The sequence below is a fragment of the Eurypyga helias genome, unplaced genomic scaffold, assembly GCF_000690775.1.
Source record: "Eurypyga helias isolate BGI_N326 unplaced genomic scaffold, ASM69077v1 scaffold8712, whole genome shotgun sequence".
NCBI classification, from domain to species: domain Eukaryota; kingdom Metazoa; phylum Chordata; class Aves; order Eurypygiformes; family Eurypygidae; genus Eurypyga; species Eurypyga helias.
Window position 1 is genome coordinate 37,484 of NW_010237854.1, and position 18,625 is coordinate 56,108.

At 34.7% G+C, this 18,625-nt stretch overlaps 1 protein-coding gene across 1 annotated transcript in view; it reads left to right on the forward strand.

The window, feature by feature from the left end:
* ASCC3 (activating signal cointegrator 1 complex subunit 3) overlaps positions 1-18,295 on the forward strand; it is a gene marked incomplete at its 5' end in the record, with an annotated part of 47,074 nt that extends 28,779 nt beyond the window's left edge. The window contains 3 exons of the mRNA XM_010147625.1: positions 2,916-3,080; positions 14,345-14,521; positions 18,182-18,295. Of these exons, the coding sequence (XP_010145927.1) occupies positions 2,916-3,080; positions 14,345-14,521; positions 18,182-18,295 (456 nt within the window). The remainder of the gene's footprint in view (positions 1-2,915; positions 3,081-14,344; positions 14,522-18,181) is intronic.
* Positions 18,296-18,625: the final 330 nt, after the last annotated feature.

Genomic DNA, 18,625 nt, shown 5'->3' on the forward strand with positions numbered 1-18,625 from the left:
CTTTCATGTGTTAAGTTTTAAATATTGCTGGACAGGAACAACTTTTTCTGTAGTATCACAAAGTCTTTTCAGGAGTAATTCTTGGTAATGAGTAAATACTGATATATTCTGATGGTAAAACAATTGGACTGGAACAATATTGTGAGGAAGTACAGGGGAAAATATTTCTCTGAGGAAAATAAATATTATCAGAATCTCTCCTGTGGAAATCAAGTGAAGAAAAAATTTATATATTTTGCAAAATATGTTTTTTCATAATATTTTGAAAGAAACACTGCAGGCTGTAAGCAATCAGGAGGTTCCTGAGTACATTGATGAGAACTTCCTCCTTCAGGTGATAGGGAAGCCAAGGAGGAGAGGGCTTACTGGGGATGTGAAGATCAAAGGCAGCCTTGGCTTCAGTCACCATGAAATGCTTGAGTTCAGGATCCTGTGTGGAAGAAACAGGGCAAAAACGAAGCTCACAGCCCTGGACTTCAGGAGAACAGAATTTAGCCTCTGCAGAGATCTGTTTGGAAGAGTCGCATGTGATGAGGCCCTGTAGGAAAGAGGAGCCCACACGAGCCAGTTAATAGTCAAGGATCACCTCCAAGCTCGAGAACAGTCCATCCCAACAAATAGGAAGTTGGGCAAAAAGTGCCAGGAGGCCTCCAGGGATAAACAAGTTTTTAGTTTTTTTAGTTTTCTAACATGGCTCCTTAGAATGTAGCAAATGGTGACTAGAGGAAAACAGTTATGTGTGTAAGCTTTTGTAGGGACTTAATAGTATTATATCACTGCAGAAGCGTTATCATCTAGAAAGATTAATTATGTGTCATTTTATTTATTTCTGGACATCTAAAGTTAAGAGAAAACCCAATCATAAAACATGTTTATTACGAAAGAAGTGATAGGGATCAGATGGATGTTTTCCTTTCAGATTGTAGACTCAATTCTTCTTTGTAATGTGAAGCATGGTTTCATCAAATACTAAATATTAATATTTATTTACTACTGTTCTTTTTTCTTTAAGTAGAATTAAAGAAAAACATTTATTAAGATTAAAAGTATGGATATAATATTGTTTTAAGACTGAAAGACCTTGATACTAAGATTTGTATTAAAATAACCCTGGAATCAAAATCTGTCTGAAGAAACTGCTCCACATGTTTTGGGGGAATAGTTGGCTATTTAGTTAAAAAAAAAACTTTGACAAATAAAGTTATACTGATAGAAGTAGGGAGTTCTTGCAATTTAGAATTCCTATTTTAAAAGCTCTATTATAAACCTTCTTTGCTGATCTATCTAACATCTTGTTACATCTGTCTTCTTATAGGATAGGATAATTCAAGATTGTTGACTGGAATTTGGCCAATATCAGTAGAATTAGAAAACAAGTGTCCTGTTCTTTTTCTTTAGGTCCTTGGCAAGTTGATAAGCTTATTACAACCATGAACCACTGACATGTTCATGATCACTGAGCATTTTTTCATTCGATGCCTGTTTATCAGAGCTGTTAGAAGTTTCCCCATTTTGCCAATTCTTAATATTTTTCAGCAATTGGTATTTGAATTTTTTAAAAGTTTCATGTCAGTCAAGATAATCAAACAATCCCTGTCTTCTTTTCCTCATGAAAGCATTAATTTTACTCTAGATATCACCTGAACAAGATTTGCCCAATTAACAGACTTTTATAGTGGGGCCAAGAAACAACAGAATCTGAAATTTGCTTTATAATTTTCTGAATTATTTTCATCTACAAAGTAACATTTACTTTAATAGTTCTAAGTTCTTTTTTTTGTGAAATAGATGAGACTGTGTGGTAAGCTTTGTTCCTGTCCAAGAAACCTCAAGCTTTGATAGCTAGAGATTAATTAGATCTGTTACGAATAGGCAATAAATAATTAACCTTAAATAATAGTTATAACTTGTAGGCAAGTTACTATTGAATTTCAGTGGATGAAATTCAGTTCTAGTGGGGGCTTCATGGAACTTCAATAAGAAATTATTTTTGTTGAATAGTATATGACAAATCTACATTTCTATTTCTGTTTGAAACAGCCACTGAGAAGTTTATTTGGGAAGGAGTGAGATGCTTTCTTTAGAGTGACAACTTCATCTATCATTTTAAATTTAAAAGTGGTACTTTCTTGAATTCTTGTGTTAAGGTCACATGAGGTGACTGATGAGTACATTGTCATTGTGGAGAATGAGGATACTACCATTGCTTGGCAACTGAAGATTGAATGCACCTCAGTTGTATGTCTTTGATAGTCTGTTTGATAGGATTTATTCAAAAAGAGAAACCATTGCAAAAACATAACAAGAAATGGCACCATAATAAAGATTTACCATGTACATATCTACTTGAAACAATAAAGTGTGGACGTTACCTTTTCCAGCATTGGTGGAAGCTGTGTTTTGCCAGTGTAAGGATCAAGATATCAAAATGTGCAACTTGCATGTCAGCAAAATGTACAGCATTTCATAGGGAACTGGGAACTTTGAGCTCAAGCTTAGGTATGGGGGGGTCTTAGGTGTTTACTGTGCTGTGCCGAAGGTTAGAAATATTTTATCACAGATAATTTTTACTCAGAAACATGCATTAAATGATTGCGTGATTATGTAAGGAGTTGATTCTGGATAGCTGCTTAATTGTTTTAATGTGGAAAATGTATACAAATGCTGCACATTAGCTTGAAGTTATTAGTTGATATTTCCATTCAGTTTTCCATCCTCGGTCCTGCTAACAGCCATCCAACACATGTAGATAGAGCAAACTCTGTCTGCCTCACATGTATAAAGTAGGTAAAATTTAAGATAGCTTTGTTAAGTTCTACATTGCATTCTCTCTGCTGTATATTACAGTTTCTTTATTAATTTAAATCTGGATTTTTCTTTGTATATGGTTAATATTTTTTTTTCTGCTCTTCTAGATGCTTGTGACTACTCCAGAGAAATGGGATGTAGTGACAAGAAAAAGTGTTGGGGATGTAGCCCTCTCTCAGCTGGTAAAACTCTTGATTCTCGATGAAGTTCATCTTCTGCATGAAGACAGAGGACCAGTGCTTGAAAGTATAGTAGCACGTACTTTACGTCAGGTAAGAGCAAAAACATCTTCAAAAGAACATTATTTTGTTCAGGAACAGACAGATTTCAGTGTAAAAGGAGAAATGCTTAGACAATACAATTAAAATACTTAGGCAGCTTACAATTTATTTTATAGCTATTCAGTACTAAATATGAAGAACTATGATTAATTTTTTTTTTTCAGTTGTGTAGTGTCTTGAATCTAGGTAAACCTTTCAGCAAGGCTAGAAAAATACAATGTAATTTTTACTTTAGCATGATTGGGCCTACTTTTTTCCACGTGCTTTAGTGATTCTTTCTAAATACCAGGATATGAAATAGCAGAAAGAGAAAAGGATGAATATAGGGGGCAGGTTCATAAATTTTGTACAAAAGATGGATTCAGTGTTAGGCAATCAATAAGATTGGTCTGAGTGTGGAGATGTGCATTTACAAGAAAAATGAAATGTGGAATTTAGAGATGAATAAAAAGGATGGAATTAGGTTAAATAAATTATGGTAAGGAGTGGATAGAATGCCTTTTTTTTTGTCAGACAGGAAAAGTATGTCAATACAAATAATCTATAACAAATTAAAAATAAACACAGTTGATATTGTTATGGCTCTATTTGTAGCATGCTAAATGTTTAAAGCCTTTAATGTTTAAAGCTTTCAAGATCTCTTTTTGGTAAGGCTACACAGACCTTGTTAAGGCTTTCTGAATCATCTGATTCCAGCTCCTCTAAGAACAGAATAAAATTAATGTCTGCTGTAATCCCATACAGAAAGTGTAAAGTTACTGTATAAAGAACAACATAAGTAATAATTCCTTAGAAGAAGCTAAACTTGGAAGGATTGGTTTTATGGAGAGCAGGGCTTTGTAAAGCTTAGGCTACCTCAAGGGCACTAAAGCTCTAACCTGGTTGGTATTGTATTTTCCTTCTTAAATGGATTTGATTGCTTTGTTTTTCCTTAGGTGTCTTTAAAGCATCTCAGCTTTTAGCAGTGACAGTAATGGTCATTGTCTTGATATTAGATTGCAAGACTCATTATTTTTTTAATGCAAAGTTTTGTGAAACTTGTAAGGTAGGCTTCAGTATCCCAAATAGAAGTCTAGAGCCATTTTACCTGCCCTACATTACTCAGCTTAGCATCCTGTTTCTGCTTCATTTGGACACAAATCTCCCATAGATCCCTTCCTTTTGTGTCTGTCAAGCCTGTGCAGGTAACTTAAGGAACACAAAATCTGAGGCAATTACATCTTGGATACTGAATCCTACCCTTAGCGCATTTATTGTAATATAGCACTATCTTCCTTCAACACTCATTTAAAAAATAACTCTCTAGGGTGCTCTAATCTTCTAGGATTTCAAGGTTTGTTTTTCCTACCAAGTTGGAGTTTAATTCATCTGGAACCAAAGATACTGATGTAACTCTTCCTTAAGTTAAACAGTTGGGAAGAAAAATAAAACATTAGTCTTGAAATTAACTATCTCACCACCTTTCTGAAGGCCTTATTTATTCTAAGTTGATAAGAAAGGCAGCATTGGAGTCCACTGTGAACCTTTACAAGAAAATAGTTGAAGAGAGGGAAAATTTACTGTATAAAAATAAACTAAAAAAAACCCCACAGTTAAACAGAAAACAGAAGTACTTGTAGAAATATTTAGAGTTACGCAGCAGAAAGCAATTCTAGACAAAAATATTTTGAATTGCAAGCCACCCAAAGAGCTCAGGGAAAAAGAATCTGGAGAAGTTTTGTACAAGTGTTTTAGGTTTCTGATATGGAAACAAATAATAAGTGAGTTAGTTTTAAAAATTAGCCAGATACGTTATACTGCAGTATCTGAGCCTGCAAGCATAGCTCTATGAAGTCTGCAGTATACATCTATAACTAATTATGAAATTACTGGAACTTCTATTTGGTGACTAAAAAAGGATGACAAATTTTCTAATTTCAGAAGTATTTCACTGGAGTTTAGTGAAAATACTATGACAGACATTTTAAGTGTAAAAATCTCACTCCTAATAATGTGTTAAAGATATTTTGCAAAAAAAAAAAAAAATTGCTTACATTTCATTGATTCTGTTCCCTGCTTAGTGTTTTATTTTCTGCATTTCGATACAAATTCATAAATATCTGTGGAGCAGGAACTAAACCCAGGATATTCGGTCCATCCCAGGAGAATGTCCTTCTGACTTTGATGATTCTGTATGAAACATTAAGCTCCTCTTCAGCCCTTTAGAAAGTAGTTCCAGAACATATTTTTCATTGATACCTGTAGAAACATCATAATCAATCAATATTCCTGCACACAGGATGTAAGAATAATTGTTCAGTTCTTAAAAAAAAAAAAAAATCTATTTAAAATATCCTTATGTCAATTACGCCACCGCAGTAATTGCTGAAATCAATTACCCGATTTGTATAGTGGTTTAAAACATAAGAAATATTGACTTTTTTCCTAATTTGTGGTGGAGGGATTCAGAACGTCATTGGACAAGTAATTCAAAGAGAAATCCATTGCAGATTAATAGCCGCTGGATCAGACAGCGAGCTGTAGTAACTGGGGTTTCCATTTTCCCAGTTTCTGTGCTGTCCCTTTTGGTCACTGTGGGTGACAGTGTACTGAAGTAGTTGGATTTTTGGTCTGACCTGGAACAGTCATTTCTTGTAGCTCTTCTAGGACCGAACTGTGATAGATTCCATAGAACACTACTTCAGCCTTTTAAACACAGCATTAATAGTGACTCTAGAGATGGTGTGTACCTATACTTTGGTCTGGATCATACTTCCCTAGCGTTTATTTGAGACTCTTTATGAGACACTGTCATGATTCCCGTGCAGGTCATGATCTATAATATAGTGCCTCTTACATTTTGCACAGCTTGTTATCCTGTTTTAGAGAAAACACATTTCTCTCATTTTGTTGAAGTGTGTGAGGGTTGTTTTGCTTAAATGGTGGATCATAGAAAAACAGACAATGGATTTTTTTATGGGGGGGGTGAGGGGGAAGGGGTGGGCAGGAGTGTCTTTTTAACAATTAGTGTTCAACTAGGTAGTTGGGCCTACAGCAGTGCCAGGAATGAATGTTTTGAGATCTGTATTCTCAAAACAGGAATACCCTGATGCATTAGCAGGTCTGTCCTAATTTGTACCTCAAAATACTTTAATTATGGTAGTATTTTCCCCCAGATGAACACGAGTCACATCACCTACAGTAAGACTTTAACATATTCATTTTAACTTATGGCATTTTTTGGAAGGAGGGGTTTTCTAAAACCTGGAAGAGCATGTATCTTGGAATTGCTGACAGTTTTACTCACAGCAGAATGAACGGCGTATTCGTGCATGTTTGCACTTTTCAAATTTTAGAGAATGTTTTTGCAAGTGATTTAAATTGACTTTGCTAAACATTTTGGTGGGAAAATTGCTTTGAGCTCTGTTACATGCTGTAGGTATAACATCAAACAACTTCTTTGAATCCAATTTATAGCTTTGATGTTTAAAGTTTTAGTCTAGAGCATAATGCAGATGTAAAACTGAAATGCTTAAACTTTTTAATCAAACTTTCCACACTTCTGTAATATCTACTAAGCTTATTAGCTTGAAAGAAAAAAAATGACTGCTTTTAAAGGACACTGAATTATTTTGTCATAATTATTCAGAGATTTTGATGACTTCCTTGCTGCTTACGGGTATTTTTTCTCGAAAAGCATACTGAATATTATACTTGAGTGTTATGTGAGATTTGATACCTTCTCTCAACTATGTGAATGATAAATGAAATAAAAGAAAATACATAGTAAAAGATTTCTCAGGTTTTGGGGAACTGAAGCTCTCATTTTAGACACACAAGTTCTCATCACAGTCTCATTCTTCAAATTTAAGTTTCATCACTCTATGTTTTTGTATTGGATCAACGAAGTTGCTGGAGAAGTAATATGTGGGACAACACTGCAGGCTGTAAGCAATCCAGAAGGTTCCTGGACTGCATTGTTGAGAACTTCCTCCTCCAGATGATAGGGAAGCCAAGGAGAGGTGCAGTGCTGTACCTCATACTCGCCAACAGGCGAGGGTCTTGCTGAGATGTGAAGATCAAAGACAGCCTTGGCTTCAGTGACCATGGGATGGTAAAGTTCTTCTCCTTCCCCTGGAAATTCTGATGTTTCCTTTCTGAGCTCTCTTTCCTCATGCACCTTATTTAAGAAACTTTGTCTCTCAACTGTCATGTAGTTTTTCTTGCTCTGGATGCATTTGCAATAACTGTAGTTCCTTACCTCCTCTACCTCTTGTTTTCCATCCCTTTGTTTTTCCTCTTTACCTCCTTACTGGAAACCAGAATCAAACAAGGTCAGAAGTTTCTGACCCAAAGCTCAGTGCCAAATTGTTATCAAATCAGGAATTTTTATGTGCTTGGAATCCCATTCTTGATTACGAATATTTGAGTAGTTAAAAAAAAAAAAATTAAGACTGATAGCTAATGACCTAAAACCAGCTGATTAGATCTATATATCTTTCTTCTAATGGTAGCCCACTCTAGTTCCTACACGTGTCTTTTGGGACTTGAATGGCATTTGGTTCTTCACTTTTCATCCTGAGTGACTGTTGTTAGTCTTTTGTCCCTGTGATTTTCCTTACATAGGCTAATCAAGTTTCCCAGCATCTTCTATTACAGGATAAACCAAACAAGCTTACTGCAACATCCTACAATAATTTTTTGGTTTCCAACAATAGTGTTGTGGGGCTTTTTTCACTGAACTTTCTTATATTTGTGATTGAATTTTTAAAACATGTCAACAGAAGGGTATAGAAGCTTTGTGTTAGTTTTGGCATGTACAGATGTAGAGCATTTTCCTTCTATTACTCGGTTCTATCTTTTTTATGCCTCTAGGAATTCCATGTACTTAATTTGCTAACACACCATCTTCAGAGCTTGCATTCAGATGCCTCTTCATTAAGTCCTCGGACAAACCTCTTCATAGCTGCTGCAGGATTCACTTCTTGCTATAAGAATGTTTCCTGAGAATAGTGTCTCATTTTGCAGCTGTGGCCTGTTTCAGAATGAACTAAATTAAAAGAGATTTAGTTTGAATGAGACCATCAAACTAGATTTATCTGTGTGGCTAACACACATCAGTTATATTAATTCTGCCAATCACCTGCTCTTCTTGTCACCAGTTACTTTTTATTTACTGCATATCATGGATAAAATTATTGAATGGAGTTGGGCTTAGAAAGCAATTAGAGGCATTCCTTTTTAATTGCTGTTTTTCAATTATACATTCTTTTTAAAAACTGTCAGTTCATCAGCTTGTGATAAATTTAATACGTTTCCTTGCTATTTTGTGAAGTTATTTTTAAACAGTATGTTGTGCAGCTGTAAGTCTAATGCCTTACGTGAGTCTAGATCCATCTTGTTATCTTTTCTGGCAACCTTGTAGTTGTGGAAAAATGGCTTTTCTAAAGCAACATAGTTTTTTAAGACAAAACCTAATCTTCATTTGTTTGGAAAATGTTATGTATCAGATACTTGAATTAATCTTCAGAAGCTTTTCTATTACTTTGCATGGAAGTGATGTGAGGAACTCATTCTGCCTGTCATCTTTTACTACTGATATGCGAACATTTTTCCATTTTCATGATACAGCCATGGGGTTTAAAAGGTAACAGTGATTGTCACATGTTTTATGCTCTTTCGTAATAGAGTAAAGCAGTTAAACTGATTTATAGAAAGGCTCATATTTCTTCTTGTTGCTTAGTTTGGGAACAAAACAGCAAGCATAGCATGAAAAGGCATTCCGTCATTCAAGACAACCTGACATGGCACTGTGCAGGGCATAGAAATCTAATAGGTATATTCCAAAAGTCATTTCTTACGGCAAAGTATTTCATACTTAATATTTAGCTGAGGGAAAATAATATGGCCTCTAATCGTGTGTTCTGCAGGGGTACATTTTTTCAGTACCTCTAGATTTTTAAATATGTTCTAAATGGAGGACCAAGACCACAGTATTTTCAGGGTTCATTTGAAGCAGAGTAATACTCATTTATAAAATTACTTAACTACATGGTTGCCTAGTAACAAATGCATTCTTTGGAGAGTGTTTGAGTGGTAGATAACATCCTATGCAGAATCTTTAAAACTTTGTAAGTAATTGCATTTTTACTATGTATTTTTGATTTTACAATTTTACTGTGTTTTTTTCCATTTTTGTTCCTAAAACTAGGAAATTGCCATTTATGTGGACTGATTGACAACTCCTTAATTCTTTCATTAGACAGTAAACAAGATATCAATAAACAAGTAAATACTGGTGAAATATTGTAACAAGCTTCCTTCTTAGTTTTTTTGAAGCACCTTTAATTCTTATTTAAAATTCGTCCTTTTTCTTTTTCCTCCTTTTTGTTTGAATAATAGGGAAAACAGATTTTGTGAGAGGCTGAGACATAGAGGCATTCTCAGGTTATGCAGTACTTCATTCTTACCACTGCTGAGCAGGGAGCTCAGGAACCTCAGTTAAGAATTCATCTTCTTGCACATCTAGACTAAAAACTCAGAAACCTGTGTATCTTCTCTTTAGTATATGTTGAAGGGCATGCAGACTGACTGTAGAGGGTGTGTTGAAGTGATCCTGGGTCATTGGAATATCAGATTAATTTCTAACCAGTGGACAATTCTTCAAAGATTAGAATATGTAAACTTGTCTGATTCACTTAATTCTGTGCTCGAGTTGAACAGTCGGGGATATGGTTTCCAGAGTGATTGTAATTCATTCAGTGTATGTGATATTTTAATACATGGAAATGGGAAGACTGCCAAGATCACAAAGTTCAGGAAGAACCTCAGAAGTCAGATAAGAGTATCTCTATGCATACTCTGTATGCTCTCGAGTGGCAGCTGAAATGTAATGAGATGATATGCAAATCTGAAAACCTATTAGGAAGAAAATGATCCTGCTGCGATCAATTTACAATCCAGAGAGGCACTTCCCATACCTGATCCTTTATAATTTACAATGTAAACGCAGATGATGCTTGGGTGTGGAAATCAGTACTGGATAGCTATCTTGTGTTTATTTTTTCTGTATACATGGAATTTCATGGTGCGATAATCACATTCTGCGAACGTGCATGGTGAACATGCTGTCAATTCTCCACATGCCATCGTGAATGCTTCTGAATTAGATATACTAATTAGATATGTCAGTTAAATACAGTTATGGCAATTTTATTTCTTACTTCCAGTGTAATATCAAATCAGTAAAATAGAGTAAAGCTTTCAAAGAACATGATGTGCAAATACTGTGACAGTTCAGTTTTCCAGAGAAACCTTGTAAGTTCCAAATGATGCTTATAAATTTACTGAAATAGTTAAACACATATAAAGATTAAAATGTTTGAGATTGTATGCCAGCAGGGAAGAAAATGTGCTTTGCCAGATACCACCAGCCAGTGATAGGGAACATAAACAGAAACCTCGATCATCCAAAATGTCTTTTCAGTAATTTTTACTGCAGTTTTAGGAAAAGACTATGTGTTCATAGTGTCTTGGTATATAAAGGCAGAATCTCTGTTTGGGACTTCTAAGGCCAAATAATAAGTGATCCAGCACATGAAAAATACTAATGTTTCAATGGACTGTATTTACATAGGGCATCTGCACACATTGAAAATTTACTTTTCTTTAGAAGCATCTGAGGGCAAAACATATTAATGCTTGCTCTTCAAGGGAAAGTCAGAAAAATAGTTGAAAAATGTGTGCGTAGAACTCTGTTCTAAAAATTCTAGGTAAGGTTATGAAAAATGAAGTCTTTATAGTGCTTGAATAATAGATAAATTATTTCAACTGAATAATAATCGCGGAGAAAATGAAAAACTAAATCACATGTATTAGTTGCATATTCAGGTGATTTTGTTTTTCTGACTTCTAAGTTTAGCACAGTTTTAGTCACTGCTGTTTGTGTGTTGCTATGTATAATTAAAAGAATAAACAAAACTCATTCTGTATAAGCATGTGATGAAGTGCAGAAACATAGAGTTTTAGTTTACAGTTTGAATTTGCATGAGCATAACATAATTAGGAGTACTGTGATACATTTTGTCTTTTAGGATAAAAGTACCTCTTGATTATTTTCATATATATATTAATTATTGATATTTTGTGTTTCTTAGGGGACATAAGAGTAGATGATAATTTTTTTATGTAGCCTTGAAAGAAGTTTAAGATATTGATGAATGATTTAGTCTTAGTAGTCTTTACTTAATTATGAAGATTAACAAAGTGTTACTAAAGAGAAAAAAACATTATTGTCTGATTTCTTACAGCACTCTGACTCAATTTTTGTGGCTTGATATAAATAGAAAATTACCTAAATTATTTGTAAATTTTAGATTTATAAATTGAAAAAATTATGCAGGCACTGCATACATACGCCCAAATGTCTGTAAAGTATAATATAAAACATGCAAACCTATATTTGGGTTAAAAATGGGCTATGCATATTAGTAATTTTAATTACTTGTGTTAGCTGTGCTGCATTTTTCATGTGGAGTTGTAATTCCAGGTTTTCAAACAGCCAGGGCCAACTGCCAGATCAGTGAAGTTAAATGGCTGCTTTTTACAAAGGTTTTGGAAGTGGCAATTCTCAGTAAACTGAAACTGTTCTCTAGGCGTTGTTTGTATTTTGAAAGAAAACTCTGAACAAACAGCTTACGGGTAATTGCTGTAAAAAATCATACTTCCATGGCTATTAAGCGGAGTTCTTGTTAATTGTTTAAATACTTGAAATGCTTTCCTACCTTCAGGTGGAACCGATCACATTTTCAAAATAGCGCTTTCAGGCACTTAGGAGATTTGAAAAAAGTTGTTATTGAATTTAGCGAAATCAAATAATGTTTTCCAGATTGGAGCTCAGTTGCACTTTCAGATTGTTTTACTTATTATCAGGTGATTGTGAACAAAGGACAGGATAAATAGATCAGCAAGTGTTTACTGGTCTTACAGCTTCAGGTTTAATGAAAAAAGTGCATAAACATGAAGTAAATTAAACTGTTATGCCAGGTACCGGTGCCCAGGTCCTGGCAGGGGGGAGCTGCAGGGTGGCTTCAGTGAGGAGAGGCCAGGCCAGGCCTGCCCCATGCTGGGTACTGGCGGTTCACCTCTGCGAAAGCGTGTTTAACACGGGTAAAAGCACTGTGCAGCACTTGAGAGAGGAGTGAGGAAAAAAGTGAGAAACAACCAAGCAGACACCAAGGTCAGTGCAGGAGGAGGGGGTGTTCCAGAGGATGGAGCCAAAACCAAACCTTAAAAAAACCCCAAAACAACAAACAAAAAGAAAACCACACGCTCACACCTGCATCACCACCACACCACCCATTCACCTTGCCACCCTGCTCCCCTCCCCCAAAAAAATTAAAAAACACCTCAAAACTCTGAGGTTGAGGTTGCTGGTAACCCTTAGGTCATCACATAATCCAGCTATAAAAATATGTGTAAAAAATAATAATGCTTCCTTGTACTCTTAAAGGTGAATGCTGCTTTTGTTCCCTGCAGATGGAAATCTCTCATTTGTCCCAGTCATCTCAAAATTTATGTTTACATCTAAGATTTTGTTGTACGTGGGCTTTCCTTGGCAAAGCTGCACTTTGTATAAGAGCAAAAAGGGTCAATCAGCCAGTTTTCTGTGTCATTTAGTTGGCTGTGTCCAAATTTTTGCTCTGGGGCATGGTCATTACCAGGCAGCGCTGTGTTTTACTTTGTGTCCTTGATGCTGTGGATTTGGGAAGGTGGTTCCTTTTGGCATTCGGTTTATTATTTTATTATTCGGTTTATTATTTTTATTATTTGCAGCTTTCCAGTATCTGAAGGGGGCCTACAAGGGTACTGGGAGAGGACTTTTTACAAGAGCCTGTAGTGACAGGACCAGGGGTAATGGGTATAAATTGAAATCAGGGAGGTTTAGATTAGATATCAGGAAGAAATTCTTCACAGAGAGGGTGGTGAGGCACTGGAACAGGTTGCCCAGAGATGTTGTGGATGGCCCATCCCTGGAAGTGTTCAAGGCCAGGCTGGATGAGGCTTTGAGCAACCTGGTCTAGTGGAAGGTGTCCCTGCCCATGGCAGGGGGGGTGGATCTAGATGATCTTTAAGGTCCCTTCCAACCCTAACCATTCTGTGATTCTATGATTATTTTATTGTGCTTGTTATTCACCAGATGAGTGTTTATGGTATGGTGTATTTTATCTTCCTGGAGAATGCTCTTCATAGATCCTTTAATCATCTTTTTTGAGAACTATTAATTCATCTGTTTTTAATTACATGGCACTTCCCTTCATTTTACCTTGAACACCTGTATTCTAAGCAAAAACTCATATTGTTTTGAACAGGACCTAGCCAAATTACTAGCCTTACTAGACATTCATGCATACAAGTTGAGAAGCTTGTATAGGACTTCAGTTAGAGTGTATAAAGACATTTTGATGAAAAATACAGGGAACTTTGCTACTAAGTACTTATGCTATTAGACAGTTGTGAACCAGCCTACACATTTCTTAATACTACAGAAGGAAATAGGAGAATTCCTGCATACTTTCCTCATTTAAGTCTTTTGACTGGTTTCATTCTTTTTGAAAATTACCTGGAAATACATATGGTATGCAATCTTTTATATAGAACACAGTATTTAATTGTAAAACACTATTTCTGACTGTTATTGAATGGTAAGGCAAGTAATGCAAACATTTGGGGCATTAAAAAAAATATATCTTCAGCTTTGCAGAAGTACTGCTACATACTGGAGAACTGGAGATAGTAATGAACTAGAATAGATTGCCTACGAGTTGTGGAAAGGTTTAAGCATAAGGCAACACTGAGGAATGATACGAATAACTCGTTCTTTTCAGAATTGTGGTGTGAGGAAGAAATTTGGACTGAGAAAGAAATGATACCAAATTATCTGTCCTAGTTTTGCCTATAAATTGGACTATCCCTTCTTAACAAAGCCAATTTTACCACTGTTGCTTCTCCATGTCAGTTAATGATTGCTAACCTTTTGGAGGGCAAAAGTACAATAAAATAGAAAGGTGAATAAGCAAGATTTCATGGAATTGCAGAGTGCTCTGGTTTCTTCAGTGCAGGGTAGTCACTAACTCACATCTATTGTTCACCTTTTGTAAAAGTATTAAATGCTTCTTTAACATTACTGCTTTAGAAGGGATGTCTTTAAAACTCTATGCTTGATTTCTTGGCTTATAACACTTGAATAATTTACAGGTTTTCTATTTTTTTAACAGGTTGAATCTACACAAAGTATGATTAGGATTTTGGGCCTTTCAGCTACATTACCCAATTATCTCGATGTCGCTACATTTCTTCACGTCAATCCCTGCATTGGACTGTTCTATTTCGATGGCCGTTTCCGACCTGTACCACTGGGGCAAACCTTTATAGGAATTAAGACGACTAATAAGGTAAAGAATCATGAATGCCGAAGAAAGAGTTGCTGTTTGTTTTGATCATGCTGGTTTGTTATGTTACAGGTGTTTTGTGAAACATACTTTATTCTGTATAAAGATATACAGAATTGAAAGGTGTTTTAAGAACTGTATTTCCTCAGTTCACAATACTTGTAAATAGGTCTTGTTGCAATGGGATACAGTGGTATCTAGCTTTGCATTGCTTCTGCTTTGCTACTAAGTTTTGCTTAATTAAGGAGAAGTCATCGCCCTCAACTGCAGAGTCCCTGTAGCTGAAGAGTATTCTGCCTTTCTCATTTCAGTTTTCCATTTTGATAGAAACAGTGGTGCTAGTTGCTTGCCTGTAAGGATGAATAAGAAATGTTGTAAGAAAAACATTTCTTTATGAAATGTGGATATATATATTAATATGACATGCATTAATACTAGTTGTGTTGTCCCAAATCTGGGTTCTTTACCTAGTGTGCAAGTCAGTAACACATAGAGTAGAGGTATTTCAAAGTTTATTTCATTGATGCACACGAATGGGTGCCTGTCTCAAGACAGCACTCAAATTTCCACATTTGTACACACATTATTGCATATTCAGTTGACTAATGCATATTCATAATTGTTCTCCTGGCGATTGGTTTTATTTCCCTCGCTTCTCATGTAAATTAGTGCCCAGACTCTGTCTACCTCTTCCATTGTTGCATTTTGAGTAGGTGGTATCCTTTGCGTAGGTGGTCAGTCTGTCAGTGGTTGTGATCTCCCCCTGATGAAATTACTTTTTACCTACTTCTTTTCCAGTCTGGGCAGTTCCAGTCAATACTTCATGGTTTGCTGACTAAACACACAGTTCTTCATCTTTTCTGACGGGAGCATCCTGCTCACCAACAATGTCACATTGTCTAGCTACTACTACACCTCTGTTTTAGTTAGTAAATGATTAAAGGATTTGGGCTATACATAGGACTTTCAGCAAAAACCAAGATTTTAGTTCTTTCAATTACATTTTACATTTAATTTTTTTTAATTAGTATCTAATCCAACAGTTGGACATAAGTTATTGATGAAAACCTTTGCACACTAAGCCATTAAGTATCATATGTTCACATCTCATAGAAAACACATTAAAGTAGTCCCTAAATAAGCTTCTTCACATTTTTTGCTCTTGCTCATTTTGGGAAGCATTAAGGCTGTGGTCAGGTATAATATTCTTATTAAAAATCATAAATGCAGTGCCACTTGACTTGTAAATTATATTTCTTTCTTTTAATACAGGAATTAATACAAACACTTTTCCATAAGTTTTCCGATGTATCTCACTAGCTGATAATTAAAGCTTATATAGCTCAACTTTTAGAAGGTCTTATTCTTCTGTGATCTAATTTAACAGAAACCAAAACAATGTCAATCAAAAGTTAATTTCATAGCATTTTTTTCTTTTTTGTAAAAATGGTCATTGCCTTTCTTACTAGGTTATTTAGTTGGTTCATTCCGTCTGCAGTGCAAGAAAGAAACTTATTTTACAACTGTAGGGAGCCATTTCAAGTCTATACACACAAGAATAGTTTACCATATGGTGCTTACCATTATTTGCATAATTTAACCTTCATTAATTGTTTCAAGTACCTTCACTAATTTTTGCTGTTGCTTTTCGTTAATCTTTCCTGATACTTGATTTTAGTATTTACTTTACCACTGTATGGTAAGAGAAAGGAAAGGCTCCATTCCTTCATACACACTTTAGAATGCATTTGTGATTTAAAAATCAAAGAAATATTCAAATTATCCTATAAAGTTTGAAATTATTAAAAAAAAAAACTTAAAAAAAGGAAGAGGACATGAGGAAATATTTCAGAGTAACTACCACCCCCTAATGTGAGTACCTGGCAGACAAAAACAACTGTTTTGGTAATACCACAGCCAGGATTTGTCTTTTTCATTTTCAGAATATCATTGCATATTTTAGAGAGTAAAATACATTTTGCAATCAAGATAATACACCTTATAGGAAATGAAGAGTAAAAATATTAAGCCTCTTTGAGGAAGGATTCTATTCAGGATAACACTAATACTAAAGCTGCCAAGTTATTGCCAATATGAACATCCTTCTGCTCTATGAGAGGAGGAAAGCAATGTAAGAATCCCCAGAATCAAAAGCAGTTCTTGCAGAACATCAGCAATGCTATGTCTATATCCATACTGAGTTGCAAGGAGACAGAAAGCTGTTAGTTTATTTAGGTATATGCTTTGCCACAGCTTTCTGACATCTTCATCCAAAAATGGGGAAATGATTAGTGATTTGCCAAATCACATGCAAACCATAGGCAAGCTTTCAAAGGCAAGGACAGCATGGTGTGTGTATTATGTAAAGAAGTTAGCCAGGAAAGCTCTTAAAACTGTGCGGTGAAACTCTTAGAGCATATGGGACCAAGACTAAAGTTTGGTTTCTTCAGTCAGAGGTCTGATAATGTCAGATATTTTTCTTTATGCATGTTTATGTTTTCCTCTTTAGGTGTAAATGCAAAAAATAAATGAAGTTCTGTTTTTATGTATGTATATCTATATGTCCACATCTGTATTTATGCACTGCCTATATATGTTTCTCCTTAATGATTAGTTAATAATTATTTGAAAAAAAAAATCCTGACCTCTCTTTTCAGAATAATTGTACAGGCTACTTGTTTCTTGCACACGTCTCATCTTTTCATTTCTATGCTTGTATGATGCCAAATATGAATGTTCTCTTCTGCCCTTTAAAGCTGTGGTTTTCAACTTTCAGCTGTTCTAGATAACTTCAAGTACTAAATTTCCGTTTTTGAATTCTTACATGCTTTGTCCTTGTAAAACATTTCTTTGTGTCAAAAATATTTACATATAAAACAACTTCTTTCCACCCGTGCATGCAAAAATGAAGAATGGAATGATTGTTCTGATTGTGAACTTCGTTTATTTATTTTTATTTGTCACAATCTTAATACTGAGGTGTATTCAAGCAGATACTTCCTAATTATATTGTGATACATTAGAGAAATTGATTTAAAAAATCCTTAGATTAGCTTGAAGAATACTTTTTATTTTAACTGAATTCTTTATTTTGGAACTTTCCTGAAACATTTTAACTATCCATAACTGGAAACTCTGTACATGGTACTCCCACTGTTCCCTGTGCATGGCCCAACTATGAATAAATTTCTGTTTTCTATGGAAAAAAAAATCTGACAATTAGTAATTTCCTGGATAGGTATTTCTGCAATGTAAAATATTTTTATAGTACCAAATGGAAAGAATTAATTTTAGCTAAGATGCTGTATTAAGTCGATACTTCGATATCCTGTACAAGGAAGATTCCTTAATATGAAACAGATAAATTATAGAGTTGGGTTACATCTCTTCTGTCATTAAAGAAAAAACCAAAAGTCAGATAATAAATTTTATATCCACTGCCCTTACTTATGTTTTATCTATTTATTTTCATGTTCTATTTGTGAATTTAAGAATATTAATATTGTTAATAACAAAATATTGTTAGGAATGGGACTCAGTATATTATAAACTTAATCGCATGATCACATTTTTTAATGGATTTCTGTAAATTACTTGATGTGTAGTAGAAAATATATAAAAATAAAAATGCTTTTAATATGAAATATGATGTTTGTTTTTCAGGTGCAGCAGCTGAATCATATGGATGAAGTATGTTATGAAAATGTGTTGAAGCAAATAATGGCTGGACACCAGGTACAGCTTTTTTGTTTCAGTTTGCATTCAGAACACATATAAAGAAATTAGTTTTGATCATCATAATAATGTATTAAGAAATTTTTTTAATATTATTATATTGATATGTCACTTCAGAGGTCATCTTTAATCTTCAAAACACCTATATGAACAGCATGCAAGGAAACCTAAACTGGCTGAATAATGTTAGTTTCTAGGTAGGATGAAAATTCCTGGTCCTTTTTATATCCCTAAAAGTAATTAACATATATTTGTGTCACTTTTTTAAAATGACAAGGCAAAGTAGATCAGTAATTTAGAGACCTTAAACTTAGGTACATTTAATGATTAAAAAAAAGAAGTCCAACAGTTAGTCTTCTTAGCCTTTCCCCT